We start from the raw sequence: 20,006 nt of genomic DNA on the forward strand, positions 1-20,006 counted from the left end.
GTAGAAACTGGGGAATAATCTAAAAAAGTCTTAATAAAATTACATTCTTGGGCTGGAGAGATGGCTCAGTGGTTAAGGGCACTGACTGCTCTTCCAGAGGTCCTGAGTTCAATTCCCAGCAACCACATAGTGGCTCACAACCATTTGTAATGGGATCTGATGCCCTCTTCTGGTGTAACTGAAGACAGCAACAGTGTACTCATACACATAAAATAACTAAAATCTCTTTTAAAAACCAAAAATTACATTTTAAACAAAAATACATATAAGTACATCATAGATGTATTATAGACTTATAGTCTACATTGATTTTTAAATTGTCAGTTAAATCCTGATGAACATTTGAGCAACTGGAGAATCAAACCAATAGAGAAACTGCACTGAGTCCTAGGTTTTGAGAAGACAAATTTATAGTATTTGAATGTCAATGACAGTTAGACGAATACATTTTTATAACTTAAAACATTTACTAAATGAAGGACAAGACATGTGCCCTTACCTTCTATTTTCTTAAGTGTTTTAATAAGCAGATGCTTTTCTCCATCTGAGTCCATTCTTATTATAATCAGTACCTAGTCAAAAATAAGAATTCCACATGACTGCTGGACAATCATTCTTCTCCTCTGTATTTTTGTGGTGCTGAAGATGAAGCCTAGGGCTTCACACATACAGGCAAGTGCTCTAGACTGAGGTGTGCCCCAGCTGGATAATTCTTTCCCACAGTTTTGCCACAGTGATCAAACTAGCAAATTTAACTGGTCAGATAAAAGTAACATGGAGACTAGAGTTGCCGGGTGTGGTAGCCTGTAATCCTAGCAATCAGGTCAAGGCCAGCTTCTGCTGCACAGAGAACCAACCCAGTCTTAAAAACAAAAAGGGAGCACATGGGTTACACAGTAAATAATCCTGTTCTCAATTCTGGTAACACCACATATCAACAAGGGAAGCATTCTGGGGCAGAGTCTTAGCATCTGTCTATAACATCTATACACATATTGTCTTGGTCTGCTTCATTACTGTTAACTTCAACCCCATGTCTGACATCACTGGACAAAGGAACAACTTGTATTCTCCTACTTATCATGCAGTTTCTTTCTGGGGGGGGCAGTGAGTTAGATTTGATGGTAAACTTGTCACTTCCTGATTTAACTTAACAACTTTAAAAGTCATTCAAGAGACTTAAAATTGAGGATAGAGGACCAACAGAGTGGGAAAGGAAAAAATTCATATAGATTTATATTCAGAGTCAGTATAACCTCGTGTAATGTTTTCCTGCTAGATTAGGTTTGAAGAGGCATTTTGCCTTAAAAGTTCATTCATTCAGCTTTCATATAACGGATAGAGGATGGGTGGGAAAATAATTTCTAATATAAGCCAAGACATAAAGTGTGTTTTTTTTACAGTAACATGTCAGATAAGATTCTGGCTCACTACACAAAAGTAAATTATGACAGTTACATTATGATGTACATCTCTACAATCTAAGACAACAGTTTACAACAGAAATGAAAGCATTTAAATTTGAAGGCAGTGAATAATGCCCCCTTTTCTGGGTCTGAGAATACTGTTATCTTACTTAAGGAGAAAACTGTCAAGGGCCAAACATAGCCTATCTTATAACTTCAAAGTTAAATACATCAAATCATGTTACATCCCATTCTTTATACTAAATACGTTATCTGCTTCAACCCAATACTCAACCTTCATTTGTTGTTGATTCTGTAGCCTACTTAGTATTTGACACTGCAATTCTTGGATCTTATAGTTGCTTTTAGGCCTTTTTTCCTTAATAAACTGTAAAATTTTCAGCTGTCTCCAAATGTTATCCAAACGGGAGTCTAACACACTTTTGTAGATATCTTTTGCATTTGACAAATATCCTGTTTTAAAAAATTAGGGAAAATGTTAAGTCTTTTAATGTTTCTGATGATAACTCCATGGCAAAAATCACTACAAAAACAAAACGAAACTTTCGTGTTCTGTTTTTTGAGACAGGTTCTCACTCACTCTGTAGCCCTGGCTGTTCTGGAACTCCCTATGCAGACCAAGCTAGCCTGGGACTCACAGAGATCCTCCTGCCTCTGCCTCTGCCCGCTGAGCGCTGGGATTAAACACATGTGCCACCATTCCTGGCTAGAAATAAATCTGAAGTGACAGTTAATAGGTCTGGAGAGAGAGGTCAGTGGTGAGCAGCACTGGCTGTTTTTCCGGAGGACTGGGGTTCAGTTTCCAGCACCCACACGATCGATAGCAATTGCCTGTAACTTTAGTTCCAGGGATCTGATGCCCTCCTCTGCTCTCTACAGCATGCAAAACACCCAAACATAGAAAATAAGAATAAACAACATGAAAAAAAAAACCCAGTTAACATTTCACTTAGTCCTGTTCTGATTTTAATAAAATAGTTGATACTTTAATTTAAATTTATACCTAATACACATTCTTATAGAATACTATGCGACATTTTGATATATGTACATGCTGAGCAATATTTCTCTTTCTTTCTTTCTTTCTTTCTTTCTTTCTTTCTTTCTTTCTTTCTTTCTTTCTTCCTTCCTTCCTTCCTTCCTTCCTTCCTTCCTCCCTCCCTCCCTCCCTCCCTCCCTCCCACCTTTCTTTCTTTCTTTCTTTCTTGAGTCAGGGTCTTACTGTATAGCCTTGGCTGACTTGAAATTTGTAGACCAGGCTGGCCTTGAATTTGTAAAGATTCACCTGCCTTTGCCTCCTCCCAAGTGCTCAGATTGACTGGTAAAATGTCTAAATCAGGTTAAACATATCTTCCTCTTCAAACATATAATGTCTTTAAAATTAGGTGAAGCTAAAAAATCAATATTACATGTGTAGTTTTAGCTATATAACATTAGTTTATTTGTACATATCTTTATACTTCTACATATCTTATTCTTTCCTGCTTCCTGAATATTAATTCACTCTTCCTGTAAGTCTCAGGATCTACACTTACATGAAAGTTCTTTTGAAACATTGTTCACTGGAATTTTCTTAATACTTAATTTACATAACTTTGTACCTGGATTCTTTTATATAATGTATGTGACAACCTCATTAGACTATAAGCTCAAGGTAAAAGTAGGATTTATTCATAATTAATATTTGCATCTGTCTAAGACATGCACACAAGTTAGGATCTTCCTGTGTTCTGCAGGACGGTCTCAAATTCCAGGGGCCCTGTTAGCCTCCCCAAAAGCTGGCACCATAAGCCTACACAACCATACCTGACCACTAAGGGCAACTTAAACATGAAAGACCCCAAATCTTGTCCTTGAAGGGTCATAGTTAGTAAATCTAGATTTTTATCCCAATTAATTCCTTTCTGATAAGCTCTCCGTGAGATTTTGGGGCCCAGTGAGGTTGGTGAATTTTTGCAGCAGAGCACATGGTAGCTTCTGCAGATGAGGCATTGAACACATTTGGGTAGTGAGGGTTGACTTGGGATGTTTAGTTCACGCCATGTGTTCTCCATGCACGTGCACTCCATGTGTTCTCCACGCACGTGCACTCCATATGTTCTCCATGCACGTGCATGTTAAGTCTCACATCGGTGTTGCTAGGCTGACAGGAAACTTAGAGACTGACTTACATTTTACCTCCTAAGGTTTTCAGACCTGATTCTCAATACTGTTGTTGGACTTTTAACTTTTAAAAAAAGATTTATTGTAGGCCAGGCAGGGGAGCACACACCTTTAATCCTATCACTGCAGAGGTAGGCAGAACTCTATGTTTAAGGCCAGCCTGGTCTACACAGTGAGTTCCAGGATGGCCAGGGGTACACAGAGAAACTCTGACCCCACCCCCAAAAAATTATTGTATTTTTACTTATCTGTGTGTGTGTGTGTGTGTGTGTGTTGGGGGTAACGTCCCGTGAGTGCAGGTGCTGTGGAGGTCAGAGGCAACAATCCCATGGAGCAGCAGCTCAGCCTGGGTGCTGGGAACTGAGCTGGGGCCCACTGCAAGAGCATATCTACTCTTAAGCACTGAGCCATCTCTCCAGCCCCAGAATTAACTTTAAAAGCAAGTCTCATCTTCTCAATGGCTCCCTATCCCTGTGCAGTAAATGCTAAACTATTTTGTGTAACAATAGCTAGTTCTTACTTTTTAAGGCAGAGTTCCAAACATGCACTAAGGGTCTAAAATGTATATGGCAAAATGTCAAATCTCACATTAAAAACCAGTGCATAATAATGATTATACATTTAAATCTGTATAAGGGCATCAGAACTCAGCAATTCAGACCTGGAACAAACAGCATAATCAGAATATATGTAGCTCCATTCTGTGCTGAATGCGGCTCAGTGATAGACTGCTTATTTGATAGTAAAATATTAAGAGGTCTTGAATTTGATCCCTAGTGCTGAAATATGTATCATATACACTATTTATGTATATATTCCATTAATAGCTATGACAAAATGTATATTGATCAGTGTAATAGGAGAGAAGGCTACATTATTTTTCAAGAAGTGATACCTTTTTCAGAACATTAAGTTATTTCAGATGAAATATTCAACAAGAAGAAAACAAGAAATAAAAATTTCTCCACCAACCTAATGCAGTATCCAAGTTGCATGTTAAAAGGACGTCTCTAATTGTTATCAGGAGATGTAAGAGAGCAGCATGCCTGAATGTCATCTTTCTGTCATCATTTTTATCTATATAAACAAAAAGATAGTTAATAAATACATTAGAGTTTTAGAATATGTATCAGATCTGATTAACAGTGACAGCTAATGTCTGTTAGCAAGTGCTTACGATTGCTAGGCTGTGTATAAGCAGGTTAGCTCATGGACTCTATAATCCTCTCAGGATGACTGTAATCCTCATTTACAGATGAGGGGTCAGGCTCAGTGAGGATAAGTGATGCTCAAGATAGCCCTAAACGCTGCCAAGGAACTGCAGGGTGCATCCCCTAGTGGTAAAGACATTATGTTTATTCTTTTTGGGAAAAAAAAAGAAGCCACTCTAACTAAGAAGAAAATTAACTTCGTAACTTGTCTGTTAGAGACTTGTGAATGAAGGAATACTTTGAAATGCAGATAAACATCTGAAAGTGTTAGCTCAAAGATAAACTCGAAAGGCAGGAGCCAATTGCCTCCTGGACGTGTGCTACACACTTCCTGGAGATGAATGCTTGGATTCCTCTGCATGTGAAAGCATGAGGTGAGGCGTGGGGGGCATGCATGTGCCACCCATATGTGTAAGGTCAGGAGACAACCTGCAAGATTCTGTCCCCTTCCTCCATGTGGGTTCTAGGAATCAACTCAGGTCATCAGCCTTGGTAGCAAGTGCCTTTATCTGCAAAGCCATCTTGCTGGTACTATTTTACTTTATTTTATTTTATTTTATTTTATTTTATTTTATTTTATTTTATTTTTCTTGCTGTTGTTTTGTTGCAGTGTCTCACTATGTGGCTCTGGATGGCCTCAAATTCCTGAGTTATATGATTCAAAGCATGAACCATCATGTCCAGCAAAGATTTATTTATCTTTTATTTAAGTGTGTGAATGTGTCTGTATAAGTTCATGTATACCATGTGCAGGAAGAGGCCAAAAGAAGGTTAAAGATCACCTAGAAACTAAAGTTACAGGCACTATGAACCATCATGCGATAACTAAATCTAGGTCCTTGGTAAGAAAAGCAAACACTCTTTAAAAAACTGAGCTATCTCTCCAGCCCACCTATATTATCTTTTAAAGAATATGTAAATTTGTTACTATATGTGTAATTTAATGAATTTAGAAAATTAACTTTACTAATAAACTAGGTCCAGATAACATATAATAAGCACAGTGCACTGTGTCTCTTGCACTGGTTCAACAATAAGCACAAGGCAGAGTACATGGACCACTACCTAGAACTTAAAGTGAAGGGTAGCAGCAGGCAGACTGGCCAAGGGGGTAAGATTTCAAAATGTCATTCGACAAATGGTAAGTACCCTATTCTTTTCTATTAGTATGTCCTGGCCTATGCTGTAGGTGACTACAAACCCCAAAGGGCATGCCACAACAAGGACAGAAATAACTCTAAGAGAAGGCCTCAATCCATGGTCTGAGCAGTAGGGAAAGGGCTCATATGGGTAAGAAAGCGTAGAAAGCCACTGTCTGGTTTTAAAACCTTTTTTCTGTTCTTTCCTTCCCCAGAACCACAATGTTAGAGGTCAGCAATGGCAGCAGTAATTCCTGGATAGGACTCTCTGTTAAGGTGCCTGAAACCCCTCTGCTTATGCAGAAAACGTTTTAACAAGCCTAGCAACTTCTGATAATTCCTGCACCTTTGACTTAGGTTTGTTTCAGTAGATTATTCTCACTATGGGTTGCAGTTCCTGTATCTTTTTTTTTTGTTTGTTTGTTTTGGTTTTTCGAGACAGGGTTTCTCTGTATAGCTCTGGCTGTCCTGGAACTCACTTTGTAGACCAGGCTGGCCTCGAACTCAGAAATCCGCCTGCCTCTGCCTCCCTGAGTGCTGGGATTAAAGGCGTGCGCCACCACACCCGGCTTGCAGTTCCTGTATCTTTTTTGTGTTTGGTGATATGACTTTACATTAGACATCGTCAGTTTTATGTTGTTGGGAGTTGGGTATTTTGTGCTTATATAGATCTTATATTTCATTATAAGATGCAGTTAAACTCACTAGAAATTATCCTTTGGATCTTTTCATGCTTTTGTTTGGGCAGAGAGGGCCAAGTACTGGTTCTCCTGAGAATGGTTATAGGATTAACTTTGGTTTTGCAATGCAGATTTATTAAATAATACATGTTAGTTAGGAGATTCACTGAGTATCTTCTGGGCTTGGCCAGATGTGAGTACTACATGCTAAATTACAGTCAAGGTTTCTTTCAGATCTGAGGTCTGCTTGCTACAATTGTCTAAAAATGTGTCCTTTGTGTATTATGGATTTGATTTGTACTCACCGGGGTGAGTAGCATCATTTATCTTTTTTTCTTGTTCCTTTAAGAAGAATCTTGTTTGGTCAAAATTGACAGTGGCGAATTTCCAATTGGCTGCAGGGTAAGTACAGAGGCAAACAAGCTCCTTTAAGATAGGATTCGCTGTGGCTTCTAGGAGACAGTATGCTTGGCACTGGGTGTCTGAAAAATAACAGCACTGAAATCAGTGTGTGTGAAAAGGGTAGTGTGCTGTGTCTGACACCCAACTCACCTCACCGTGCCTGTGGGTGAGGGATGGAGTGACCACTGATAACACATTTCCCAACCATGGAAACCATGGATGAAGACTAGGGGCTCCTGCAGTCCCTTCTTCTCACAGGGATGCAGGAAAGTGGCTTCAGTTTTAATGAAGGAAGATAACAACTGGTGGTCTGGAGTGAGGCACCGGGAGAAAGACAGAAGCAGGGTGCAGGGCTGTGGGTCTGGAAATAACTTGAAAACAGAAATAGAATTAAGAAATGTCTGTATCCCAGCACTTGGGAGGCAGAGGCAAGCAGATCTCTGAGTTCAAGACCAGCCTGGTGTATATACTGAGTTCTAGAGCTACACAGAGAAACCCTGTCTAGAAAAAACAACAACAACAAAAAAGTTTCTGATACAGATAAAGACAACTACATGGAAACTAAGGTATGTTCTAGAAATCTGGGAGAGATCTTGAAAGTGCACTGCCCACCTGAAGCGGGGATCTCGATGACGCCATCTGTCCTTTCTTCACATCTCTCCTCTGGAGCTTTACTATTAGAAGCAACAAGACTTTCTTCTTGAAGAGTCAAAGAATATTTTTCTTTATCTTGAAATTCTAGCAAAAACATTAATTTTTTCAGGAGAAATGAGGCTGCTTTATTTTAACACTGTGTTTAAAATCACTGTTGTTAAATCTTTTCATGGAAGTACATTGAGACTGAGTAAAATGAATTATCCAGATCAGTGGACCTAACGCTGTGCTGAGAAGCAAGGTGGATGATGGGAATGGGGTAAACTCTGGCGTCCGCTCTGAATTCTACCTCCGCCCTGCAGCAGCCCCAGGTTCCTCACAGGCAGAGTATGACCTAGGATGCCTACCCGAACTCCAGGGACCAAACTCCAACTCCAGTTCTTAATATGTGAAAGACAACGGCATTGTATATCACCTCTCTGTGGCTTTCCCGAGTTTCCCTTCTGTTTCCAACCTTCCACTCTATTGTCTCAGGCATCCCAGTTTTACTCTTCAGTCTCCAGTTCAGCCATTTTCTACATGAAATCTTAGGAAATTGCCCTCCTTACTTCCTTTACGATGCAGTGTGACACCTGATACAGTGTTCAATACATGTTAGGTTTCTTATTTTCTAAATATTATAGAAAATATGTGCAGTTACAGCTATTTTAACTAAATACTCATGTCATCAATAATCTGACTATAAGATTCTTTTAAAACTGTGATACTAGCCTGCGATACTTTTATGTAGAGTTAAAAGTCTGGTAACAGAGTGGGATATGGGAGTGCCTATAATCCCAGCACTTGGAAGGCTAAGGTGGGAAGATCACAGATCAAGGACAACCTACACACAAAGATCCCACCTTAAATAAAAGGATGCCAAGTATAGTGATGGAAAATATACAAAACCAGATTATGTTACAAGTAATACTGCCAATTAATTTTAAGTAATGTGAATAGGTTCACTCAAGCTATATTAATTATTGAGATTTTTGAGAGGACTAAAGTCATAACATTTCTCATCCCCAATTAACTGTAAAATAAGGCAAGAAGTAAAACATTACCTTTGTTGCTAATAAAGCTAAGGTGGAGAATAAGGCTTGATTTGAGAGACAAGTGGGCTTAGTAACTAAATATCTGAAGGAGGCACCTACCCACTCAGTCCTCGCCTAAGCTGGCCAGGGAGACTCTCACCAGGAAAGAGTCACAACATAGGACAGACTGACAATACTTCTTTCTTTGGGGATGCTCATTCCCTTAAGTGCACACCCATTTAACCCCCAAATATACAACTTAGACACTTGTTTCTACACCCGACCAGGGAGCAAAGAGGCCAGGAGCACCACACTGGTCGAGCAAATGTCAGGGGCACAGAGGCCCTCCCTCCTTCTTCATATCAGCACTCCTTTAAAGGGTTAGGAAGCTAGCTCTTCTTTTAACATGAAAATATTCTTTTCATCTCTTTCAACATTTTTGCTGTGGCTCCTTATTTATGATGCCAATACGTCCCTTTATAAGCTATTCTCTTAAGTAGAACAAGCAGAAAAGGGTGGCAGTGTTCACATGGGATTCTTTCTCAATCCAAATAGGAGTAGAATCTGGAAACAAATCTAAAAATGACAAATTCTCTTTTCCTCATTTGTGTGTGTGTGTGTGTGTGTGTGTGAGAGAGAGAGAGAGAGAGAGAGAGAGAGAGAGAGAGATGTGTGTACGTGCTGTGCTGTATGTGTATGTTTGTGTGTATGCAAGTGCATGTATTTGTGAGTGTGCATGTGTGTGTGGTGCATGTGTGTGTAGGTGTGTATGTGTAGAGGACAATCTCTGTTGGTGTCTTTGGTTGCTATTTACTTTGTTTCTCTTTTGAGACTGTCCTGGAGCTTGCCAAGCTGGATAGGCTGGCTGGCCAGCAATCCCAAGAACACTCCTGTCCCCACCTTCCCAAGACTGGGATTACAAGTGCACGCCACCACACCCAGCTTTCTTTGAGCATGGTTCTGGGGGGCCTTGTGCTTTTAAGGCAAGTATTTTACTGACTGACTCATCTTCCCAACCCCTTCATTCCTTTATGCAGAGGGTGTGACTGAATTGTGAGGAAAGCATTAGTTAGAGTGATCCCAGAGACATACAGAATTGTTATCAGCGCCAGGCAGTGGTGGCACATGCCTTTAATCCCAGCACTTGGGAGGCAGAGGCAGGTAGATTTCTGAGTTCAAGGCCAGCCTGGTCTACAGAGTGAGTTCCAGGACAGCTATGGGGCTATACAGAGAAACCCTGTCCCAAAAAACAAACAAACAAATAAAAAAAAAGAATTGTCATCAGCAAGGTGATTTATTACATGGCTAAACTATCATAGAACCAGAAACCATGGTGAATATATAAACGCATAAACAAGCACAGAGCTCTAAAATCTCTGAATCCTACTCTGAATTTTCACCAGGATTGTCACTGTGGAAACTGCCATGCAGTAGTAATGGATTTCAGCACATCTGTAAATGGCTGTCACACCATAACTACCTTGACACTGAGAACCAAGTCTTGTCTCCACAGATAGACATGGGACTAAAAGACCCAACTATGCTATAAGTAACATAAACACTTCTACCAATTTCACCAAGGTAAAGTCTGTCAAAATTATTCCAGAATGTAGTGGCACACACCTTTAATCTAAGCACTTGGGAGGCCTGAGAATCTCTGAATTTGAAGCCAACCTGGCCTACAGAGTGAGTTCCTGGACATCCAAAACTACATAGTGAGAACTGTCTGAAATTTAAAAATTATTCTAAAGTTCAATTTTTTAAAAACCAGACATAAAGTGATATGGCATACTGTACTACTTTTGATGTGGTTAGATAAGGGAAAATATAAGAATTACAGCACAAATCGAAACTCTTTGATAATATTACAAAGATTAATAAGCAATTAAATGAGAAAATGTTTAAGTACATATTAAGTATGGTTAAATACTAAGATAAACCCCTAGCTAAGGAACTATTGATGACTGACAGTTGCTGGGAAAGGGACTGTTAGTTTCCTCTAAGGGCACAGCCCCTGGTAGGTCTAACATGCTCCAATGGTTGGCTACAACTTAAGAGTACATAGGTAGCTCTAATGAGATTTGATAGGTTAAAGGGGCGGGGGGAGTGGATCTGAAGAGATGGCCCAGAGATTAAGAGCAGTTACTGCTCTTTCAGTTGCCAGCACTCAAATGGCAGCTCAAAACCGTCTGTAACTTCAGTTCCAGGGGTTCCAACATCCTCTTCTAGCTTCTATGGGCACCAGGCACACACACAGTGCACATGTGTACACACAAGCAAAATACCCGTGCATGTAAAATAAAATAATTTTTTAAAGAATGAGGTCATGAAATTGGATAAATAAGAATTGGAGGGTGGATATGGGAGGAAGTAGGGGAAGGGAAATGATTAATGTTAAAGACAATGTTTGAAATTCTTGAAGAATTAATAAAACTATTTTTTAAAAATACTGAGATAGGATTGTAAGTGAATAAGAAAAAAGCATAAAAGAATGATCAAGTTAGGAATACTAAGTTTATATATCCAAATTATAGAAATCAAGTTTTATAAGTAATATCTTTGTTACAAATGAAATTGTATCTTTTAATCTTTGAAAGCATATTTCTATAGGCTTTTCCATATCTAAATATATATCTCCATTCCTATCTCTATCTATAATAAGCATCAATGGCGTTTTCCTTGACTATGAGAAACTATACAGTTTCTCTAAAATTGCCTTTATTTTCTTGCATTGTGTGATAGACAGTGCCCAGTCCTAGAGGTTACATCCTATGCCAACATCTTACTGAGTTACCCACCATTGTTTTGGTCATGGTCATGGCTTTTGACATCGACGTCAGCTTCTGAAGGGAAAGTCTGGTGTTTACTTCTCAGAATAATAAACTCGCTCAGAAGGTCCAAATCATCTTGTTTTTTATCATAAGATGCCTGGATCTGGGAAGAGGAAGCTGATTCAGCAGATGGCACTTGACTTGAACAGCCAAGTCCAACACAGCTGTTCTCCGGCTTCTGCATTATTCTAGCTTCTGGTTCTTGATCATTCTTTGGGTTTGCTTCTACTTTGGATTTTTTAACAGAGATACTTTCACCGGACAAACAAAGGTGTGGTACTTCCTTTTCTGAAGAGGGTATTGGTCTCTTCTGTGGATGTAACTGGTGAACATCTGTAGATTTCTCACTGATTGGCACAATGGGCAAGGGACGACTCTTAAGTTCTAGCCAGGCTGGAAATAAGAAGATAAGATTCCAAAATGACTTCTGTACCTTAATGAATACCTTTAGTTATAATTTCCTGTTAACATAATTTGATCTTTATGGGTATTTTGTTTAGTGTTTGGAAAATCCACTTTTGCTTCTAAATAGAATGAGCTTTAAAAATAAAGTTTACCATCTCTTTTCTTCCCTTCTCCCCTTCTTCCCTTCTTCCTTCCTTCCTTCCTTCCTTCCTTCCTTCCTTCCTTCCTTCCTTCCTTCCTTCCTTCCTTTCTTCCTTCCTTCCTTCCTTCCCTCCCTCCCTCCCTCCCTCTCTCTCTCTCTCTCTCTCTCTTTCTCTCTCTCTCTCTCTCTCTCTCTCTCTCTCTCTCTCTCTCATTTTTGTTTGTTTGTTTTGTTTTTTTTGAAACAGGGTTTCTCTGTCTAATAGTTCTGGAATTCTTTTTTAGACCAGGCTGGCCTCTGCCTTCTAAGATCAGCCTGTCCCTGCCTCCTAAGTGCTGGGATTAAAGGCATGCATGACCACCACCCAACAAACATTTTTCTCCCCTACCCCCACTACCCCTACCCCCACTACTCCTGAGATAGGGCTTCACTGTGTAGCCCTGGCTGTCCTGGCATTCACTCTGTAGACGGGGCTGGTCTTAAACTCAAAGATCCAGTGCTTCTGCCTCCTGAGTGCTGGGATTAAAGGTGCACACTACCACCACCTGGCTCTCTCTCTCTCTCTCTCTCTCTCTCTCTCTCTCTCCCTCTCCCTCTCCCTCTCCCTCTCCCTCCCCCCCCCTCTCTTCTTTTAAAAATTACTTTTTTGTTTTAAATTTTGTTTAGATTATTTTATCTAAAAGTCATTTTATAATAGTTGACCCATACTTTATACACACATATCACACAGATAATTCTGCAATGACTTTGAAATCTAGTTCAACTCAATTATGCAGTTTCATCCTTCAGTATGTCTTCTTAAGTAAGCTTATTTATAGCATATGAAAGTTAAGTAATTTACATTTTGTACAAAATTACAAAAGGTGTCCTGTGCCATGAATGATGTTCCCATCTCCTTAATGAGAAAGTTTTCTGGGTTGTGGATGATGTTTAGTGATAGAACGCTTAAATATACTGCTTTATGCTCTAGTGTAAATTCAATCCCCAGTTTGATATATATATATATATATATATATATATATATATATATATATACTATGAGAGTGTGGAAAATATATAAGTAATTTTATTTTGTTTTGACTAGATTAATTCAGTTCCTTTTTTAGTAGTCATGATGCACAGTAGCTGGCAGAGGAGAGAAGAATAATAGACAGAGCACTGACTAGACCCAATATCAGTGCCAGCACTGGGAAGCAGTCCTGGCTTTGAGCTGCTGACAGTGGTAATTCCCTGCTTGTCCTTTCTGTCAGTCTATTTGATCCCCAAATGAATTGCTTCTGATGATGGCTATATAATGCAGAACAGGACAGGCCTTCTTAAATGAGACTCCTGCTTTCATCTCCCAGTTGGTTCAGAAAGCAGATAGACTTGGGAGATGTTTTTATGCAATGATTTATGTTTTATCTTGCCTGTTTGAGGCAGCATTTATTTAGCCCTAAATTCTTCCCAAGCCTTTTTGTAAGGAGAAATGTTAGAACACAAGATATTTGAGGCTTCTCTTTTGTTTTAAATAAAAAATACACGTTTTCTTTTTAAAAAATTATTTATTTTTATTTCATGTGCATTGGTGTTTTGCCTGTAAGTATGTCTGTGTGAGGGTGTCACATCCCCTGCAACTGGAGTTACTGTTTTGAGCAGCCATATAGGTGCTGGGAATTGAACCCAGGTTCTCTGGAAGAGTGGCTAGCACTCTTAACCACTGAGCCATCTCTCCAGCCCCACATCTCTTTTTCTTAATACTAGAAGTTCAGTTGCCAGGCAATGAAGGAATTCCAGTAAAGCGCTGTTGCTAATAGGTTATAATGAGTCATAGCCTTGGAGAAAGGGCTAAATACAAAAATATATTTTAAAATTCTTATAAATTAATATTTTAAAAGAAACCTAATTAAAAAGTTGGCAAAAGATTTGAACATCACACACACACACACGCACACACACCCTACAATATAGATGAATAATGATGGTAAATTAAATCAGTCAGTCACCACAGACCAATATTTGACAATTTTCATTTATACAGTATATTTAAGAGAGGCAATTTCATAGAGACAGAGTACAAATTATTCTACAGCTGGCCAAAACAGAGAGCGACTGCTATGGAATTTGAGAGGAGTAAGTAAGTGTTGGGAAATTGTGTGTGTGTACAACCTTGATTTTATCAAGACCTATCGACTGATACTTTAAATTGCATGATAAATTCTATTACAATAAGTCTTGTCCTCCAAGTATGTAAAGATATTCATGACTATTAGGCATTGGGGAAATATAGAATAAAGCCATAGTGGGCATTGCACATGCCCATAGAATAGCTGCTACCATGTTTATAAGGATACAGAGTAACTGAAATTCACACATGGCTGATGGGTATGTAAGATGACGAATTTTGGGGAAAAAATTAATAGTTTCTTACAAAATCAAATATATACCTAAAACACCAATAATAACAATAAACAATTTTACTTCTGTATATTCTCTCAAGAAAAATCTTACCATGGTCCAAATGAAGACTTGCACAAAAACACTCATAAACGTTTTGCTCGCGATACTAAACAATTGGAGATAAATCCTGGGAAGACGATCCCACTTTGGTTAAGTACATAAAACAAACAAAAAGATTTATCAGTAAAATAAATGAATTAGTGTTTCACATAGCATGGATAAACCTCACAAATGCTATGCTGGGTTGAAGAATCCAGGCACTAAAGAGTCCACGCTACATGAGTCTACAAATGAACAGGGGAAACTAGCCTCACTGCTTGCTAAGGACTGAGGGAAAAGCTGCAGAAAGGAGTAATGTAGAGGGAGAATGACTGAAAGAGAACTTTCTGTGACGGATATATTTTCTTAGCTGTGGTGGTCATATAGGTATATACATTTGTCATGATGCATCCAGCTATACAATTATAGCTAAATTTCTCCCTGACTCCTAAAGCAGACATAAAGCAATGTCTACCCCTCCTCCTGAGCTCCCAACAGAGGCATGATTATACAGAAGTTAAGTTGAAGGAGCCATTTGTTGGACTTCTTTACAGAGCCTAGGTGAGTGTTGCTTAGGTGTGGGCACTCCTCCCCAACCATCTAACACCACTGAGGGCTTCCCTGCAGCTGCATGGAGGGACGGGTACAGTGAACTGTACATAAATTATATGTCATAAGTTTGATTTGAAAAAAAAATGGCTACATGAGCAACTAAATACTCTAACCACATGAAGTATATATATGGCTACTGTTTAACAATAATCTTTAAAGAGAAAAAATGTGCATTCTTCCTTCATAATTTGGTCTATGAGAGTTTTTGTGGTTGAGACAGAGTTTCATGTAGCCCAAGGTGGCCTCAAATTTGCTATATAATTGAGGATAGTCTTGTACTTTTGCTCCATCTGCCTCTACTTCCTAAGTCTATGATCATAAGAATGAGCTGGCATCCCCACTTTTATGAAGTCTGGAGATCCACTTCAGGCCTTCGTAAAATACAGGCAAATACTGTTCAACTGAGCTATGTCCTCAGCCCTCTCGTCTTTGCCTTTGCTTTTCTTAGAAATACTGAAACAAGAAACATTTTTCTTTTCCCTCAGTATATCACATTTAAGAGACAAGTGTGAGAGTAATGCTTAAGGACAGCTAACCTCTGTCCTCGGCTGTGAGCACTAAGTCCTGAGTAAGCTCTGAGTGCAGGATCTGTTTAAAGTGGGAACTAATGAGAGTCCCGGCTGGTTACCGCCATATGAGAATGTGAGGCCAGTCTGTGCAATAGCAACCATAGGCAGGCAGCACACAGATGAGTATCTAAGTCTCCCACATTTTAGGCATCGTTAAGAAAGAATCTGAAGCTCTTCTCAAGTCAAGAATGAATAGAGGCTGAACAGGGCTGCTTCAGTGGTGATAATTTGCTAACCCTGAAGCTGTTTTGGAGATAGTCTTGTTCTCAAATAATCAGAAACTGCTAAATTATTTTACGTTCCTGACTATTCTCATTTATATTTATTTTTCTAGACACCCATACTCTGATAGCTTGGCTATGGGGTCTATAAAGTTATTGCTTTTTGTTGTTGTTGTTGTTGTTGCTGTTTTGAGACAGAGTTTCTCTGTGTAGCCCTGGCTGTTCTGGAACTTGCTCTGTAGTCCAGATTGGCCTCAGACTCATACAGATCAGCCTGCCTCTGCCTCCTGTGTGCTCGGATTAAAGGCATTCACCACCACTCCCTGACTAGTTATTGCTTCTTAAATTTCACAATTAAACTACTGTAATAATTCTAGTGGAGTAAGAATGGTTTCTTTTAACCTCAAATTTGTTGCTTCTGATACTTCATACAGTCTTAGATATGATATGTATGATATCTGAAGATCCCATAGATATTTGAAGACCCCATAGAAGTTTTCTTCTGTTTATTTTTCTTACAATAGGTCTTAAACTCTTCTACTATTTTTATTTTTGAAATAAAAATGCAATTACATCATTATCCCCCCCCCCCCGCCAAGTACATAGACACAACATGCTCAGTCCATATAACTTTACTTCTGTGTATATGATTGCATGGCTGACCACTTGGTACTGTAGAACCAGCTTGAGGAGGAAGATCTTCCCTCTTCTCCCACCTCCAGCACGCCTTAGTTCCTGAGTTCTGGGCAGGGTTGAAGCCTCAGGAGATTGCCCCTTCCATGTTAGCATGCTATTGCTGTCATTCTTTTCCAGGTCTTGTTTAAGAAGCCATGTTGGTAAAACTTCATGGACAGTTTCTTGGAGACACAGTCTCACAGCAAACTTGTTCCTCTGGTTCTTATATGATCTCCGTCAAGTCCCAAGCCCTCCCATTATGATCTCTGAGGCTCAGGCATCTTGGGTAAGTCAGTTAGGACTGGACACCTACCATGTAGTCACCTGTCCTTTTGGCTCAGCAGTGGAGTTCTGTAATGGTCAAGGAGACTTCCTTTGATGAGGGCTGACCCTTCAATGTCCTTAACTGCACCGTGAGTCCTTCAGGGTTGGGATGGACTCCCGTGTGTTTGCTGTACTCTATCCTTTTTCCTCCCAACAGAACTCTGAGCCTTTATTCTCCCAGAACGCCGTGCTGATCCGAGTCTCAATTCCTTATCTCCTTAGGCCAGTTTCCAAATGAGAAAACCTAAAGCTCATTTACAATTAGATAATACCTGAAGCTCACTTTTATTTACTTTCTATAACAAACTGCTTTTCTCAAACTATGCTTCTCAAATCCTTTATAACAGAAACTTACTACTTACTGGAGAAACTAAGTTTTAAGGGTATGCACATATAGTTATTATTAAAATGGCTAGAAAGTTTTAAAGTAAGTGTAAAATTTTAGGCAGAATAGGATTTTAGGGTAGCTAATAAAACTGCAATATTTTTTCTAAGAAGACAATAGAGCCCAGGAAGGCCTAAAGTCATGAGTTGGCAGAACAGAGGCATACTGGGAACGCTAAGCCTTTGTTACCAGTTTCCTAATCACTGAGGAGAAATGGGTATTGGACATCTCATATGAGTGGTCACACAAGCTCACTTCTGCACTTACACTCCAGCTGAAACACTTTTGTAGGCAGAAAGATCTCCAGCTTAGTCTCCTGAGAAGACAGACCATTATGACACAAATACGCCTTCAGATGCGCCAGCGTTTCAGCCATTATTGGATGTAGTCGTGCTTGTCTCCACCCCTTTGCTTTTGCAGGGTTAATCACAAGGCTGTCTCCTTTGACAGAAAAGATGTTCCTCATATCTGCAAGTGAATATTGACTGCTGGGTTCTTGAAATCTTGGAACTTGAAAATAAACAAACACAAGGAAAATTAATGAAAACCAATAAGCAGAGTCATATTGAACTTTCTTAATGAAATGTATTTTACACAGTAGGAAATGGTGAAATTCCAAGTTATATTATTCTCAGAGTTTTAATATTTGTACAAATCCATATTAGTTTAACAGTTTAACAATAAAAAAATCACACAAATAATTTTTTTCTTCTTCTCTTTTTTTTTCCTTTGAGGCAAAGTTTCCTACAGCACAGGCGATCCTGAACTTTCAGTGTGGCTGAGAATGACTGAGCCCTGACCCTCCACCTCCACCTTCAGAGCTCTGGTATCTACAGGTGTGTGGCAACTTACCCAGCTCCTGCAGTGCTAGGGACTGAACCCAGTTCTATTAACTAAGGTACTTCCCCAGCCCTCAGAGAATTTATTAAATCTTTGTGACTATCAAGAAGTTAATCCCTCCAAATTTAGTAGTAAAAGAAACTGCATTTTGATTGTTTAAAAATTACTAAACTAATATACTTGGAAGAGCAGATGATTTATTAAATCACGAATTCTAACTCATTATAGCATGCCTAAACAAGACATAATTGCCCAGATTTTAGGTGATGTCATCTTAGGCATCATGGTACAAACACTATTATGTTAGCACTTTTAGCCTAAATAAGTGAAATTACAACATACAGAAGAAACGGAGTGGCACAATTACTTAACATTACTGTCTGCTTTATAAGTACCCATGCAAAATTAATACTATAAATTTTAAAATTATAAGTTTGGAATGATGCTTTTTTATATAACACTAATATTAACTAAAACAGTAAGTACCAGTATTAATATCAGCAATTACCAAAGCATGACATTGTACTATTTTTTTGTGCATCATTTCTAAGTAATCCATGGAAGAATCCTATGAAGTAGATATTATTTTAGTAGTTTTATTGACTTATGAATAGGAAGCAAAGAACTGAATATATTTAGAAAAAAATTTAATCATTGATTCATTATCACAGACAAAAAAATGAGTATCTGTGCCTGGAGGCAGGAGGATTAACAGCTCAAGATCATTTTGAGCTACATAGCTTAGGCTATACGAGTCATAGTCTTTAAAAAAAAAAAAAAGAACCATCAGTGTGATTTCACTTTTATGGTTAACATGGACTTTCACATTACTGCAACTTCCTTTTTGGGACAGGATCTTTCTACATAGCCCCAGCTGTCTGTCCAGGAACTTGCTCTGTAGATCAGGCTGGCCTGAAACTCACAGAGATATGCCTGCTTCTACCTCCCAAGTGCTGGGATTAAAGGCATGTGTCACCGCTACCACCTGCCTTGTATGTGTCTCTGTATAGATACACTTTTTAGAAAATATACATCATAATCATTATTCTCATTGTATAAAAAGAGAGTCTTGGAGGTGTTTATTAAACTCAAAATTGTTTTATTAAATTACAAATGGATTTTGCTAAAGGTTTTAAACTATTCTTCTTGGAAAGCTTAAAAAATGGAAAACTTTAACATTACTTTTCACATTAGCTGTTTCTAAAAGACTAAGAAATACAAAGTATTACATGTATACATTTTAAGTATATCGTTAGAGTGTTTTCTCTTTCATAGATAAGAACTATGAGAAAATCAACAAGACCTTGTTTATACAATGAGCCTCTAAAAGACAGCTGGACTTGGTGTGATGTTACACATTCCATGCAATGAAATGGTCACATCTGTACTCTTTTCATTCTATGGACCATAAGTAGTAAGAATTCTGTACCTGTAAGCAAGAACGAGACCCAAGAGTTTCTGCAGCCTCCCAGTTGCCACAGCATACAATATTTATTAGCTGATTCTCCAGCACTAAGCAAATTACTGTAGAAAAAGAATCAAAGTTTAATTCATTCATAGTATTGCCCACAGATGTATCATGGTTTTGAAGACCCTATAACAGTCTTTGAAGTAGACACTCAGCATTACAGAGAAAGAGACTGAGGCACAGAGCAATTAAGAGCAAGTAATGGAGCCTGATAACTTTAATGCAGAGCTTTAAATCACTTATTCTGGGGTTTACTATAACTTTTCAAATTCATATCTTGAAACCTCAATTCCAGAATACCAGACAATGACTGTGTTTGGAGAGAAGATCTTTTAATCAAGAGATAATTAGGTAAAGGAAGTCATTA

The 20,006-nt window shown here is 38.7% G+C and overlaps 1 protein-coding gene across 1 annotated transcript in view; it reads right to left on the reverse strand.

Annotated features, from left to right (window-relative positions):
* Shoc1 (shortage in chiasmata 1) overlaps positions 1 to 20,006 on the reverse strand; it is a 97,000-nt gene that overhangs the window by 22,667 nt on the left and 54,327 nt on the right. The window contains exons 11-18 of the mRNA NM_001370843.1: positions 19,601 to 19,695; positions 17,599 to 17,841; positions 11,488 to 11,913; positions 7,635 to 7,760; positions 6,926 to 7,102; positions 4,563 to 4,667; positions 1,702 to 1,880; positions 500 to 572 (exon numbers count right to left, since the gene is read on the reverse strand). Coding sequence (NP_001357772.1) covers positions 500 to 572; positions 1,702 to 1,880; positions 4,563 to 4,667; positions 6,926 to 7,102; positions 7,635 to 7,760; positions 11,488 to 11,913; positions 17,599 to 17,841; positions 19,601 to 19,695 — 1,424 coding nt within the window. The remainder of the gene's footprint in view (positions 1 to 499; positions 573 to 1,701; positions 1,881 to 4,562; positions 4,668 to 6,925; positions 7,103 to 7,634; positions 7,761 to 11,487; positions 11,914 to 17,598; positions 17,842 to 19,600; positions 19,696 to 20,006) is intronic.

Source organism: Mus musculus, chromosome 4 (assembly GCF_000001635.26).
Source record: "Mus musculus strain C57BL/6J chromosome 4, GRCm38.p6 C57BL/6J".
NCBI lineage: Eukaryota > Metazoa > Chordata > Mammalia > Rodentia > Muridae > Mus > Mus musculus.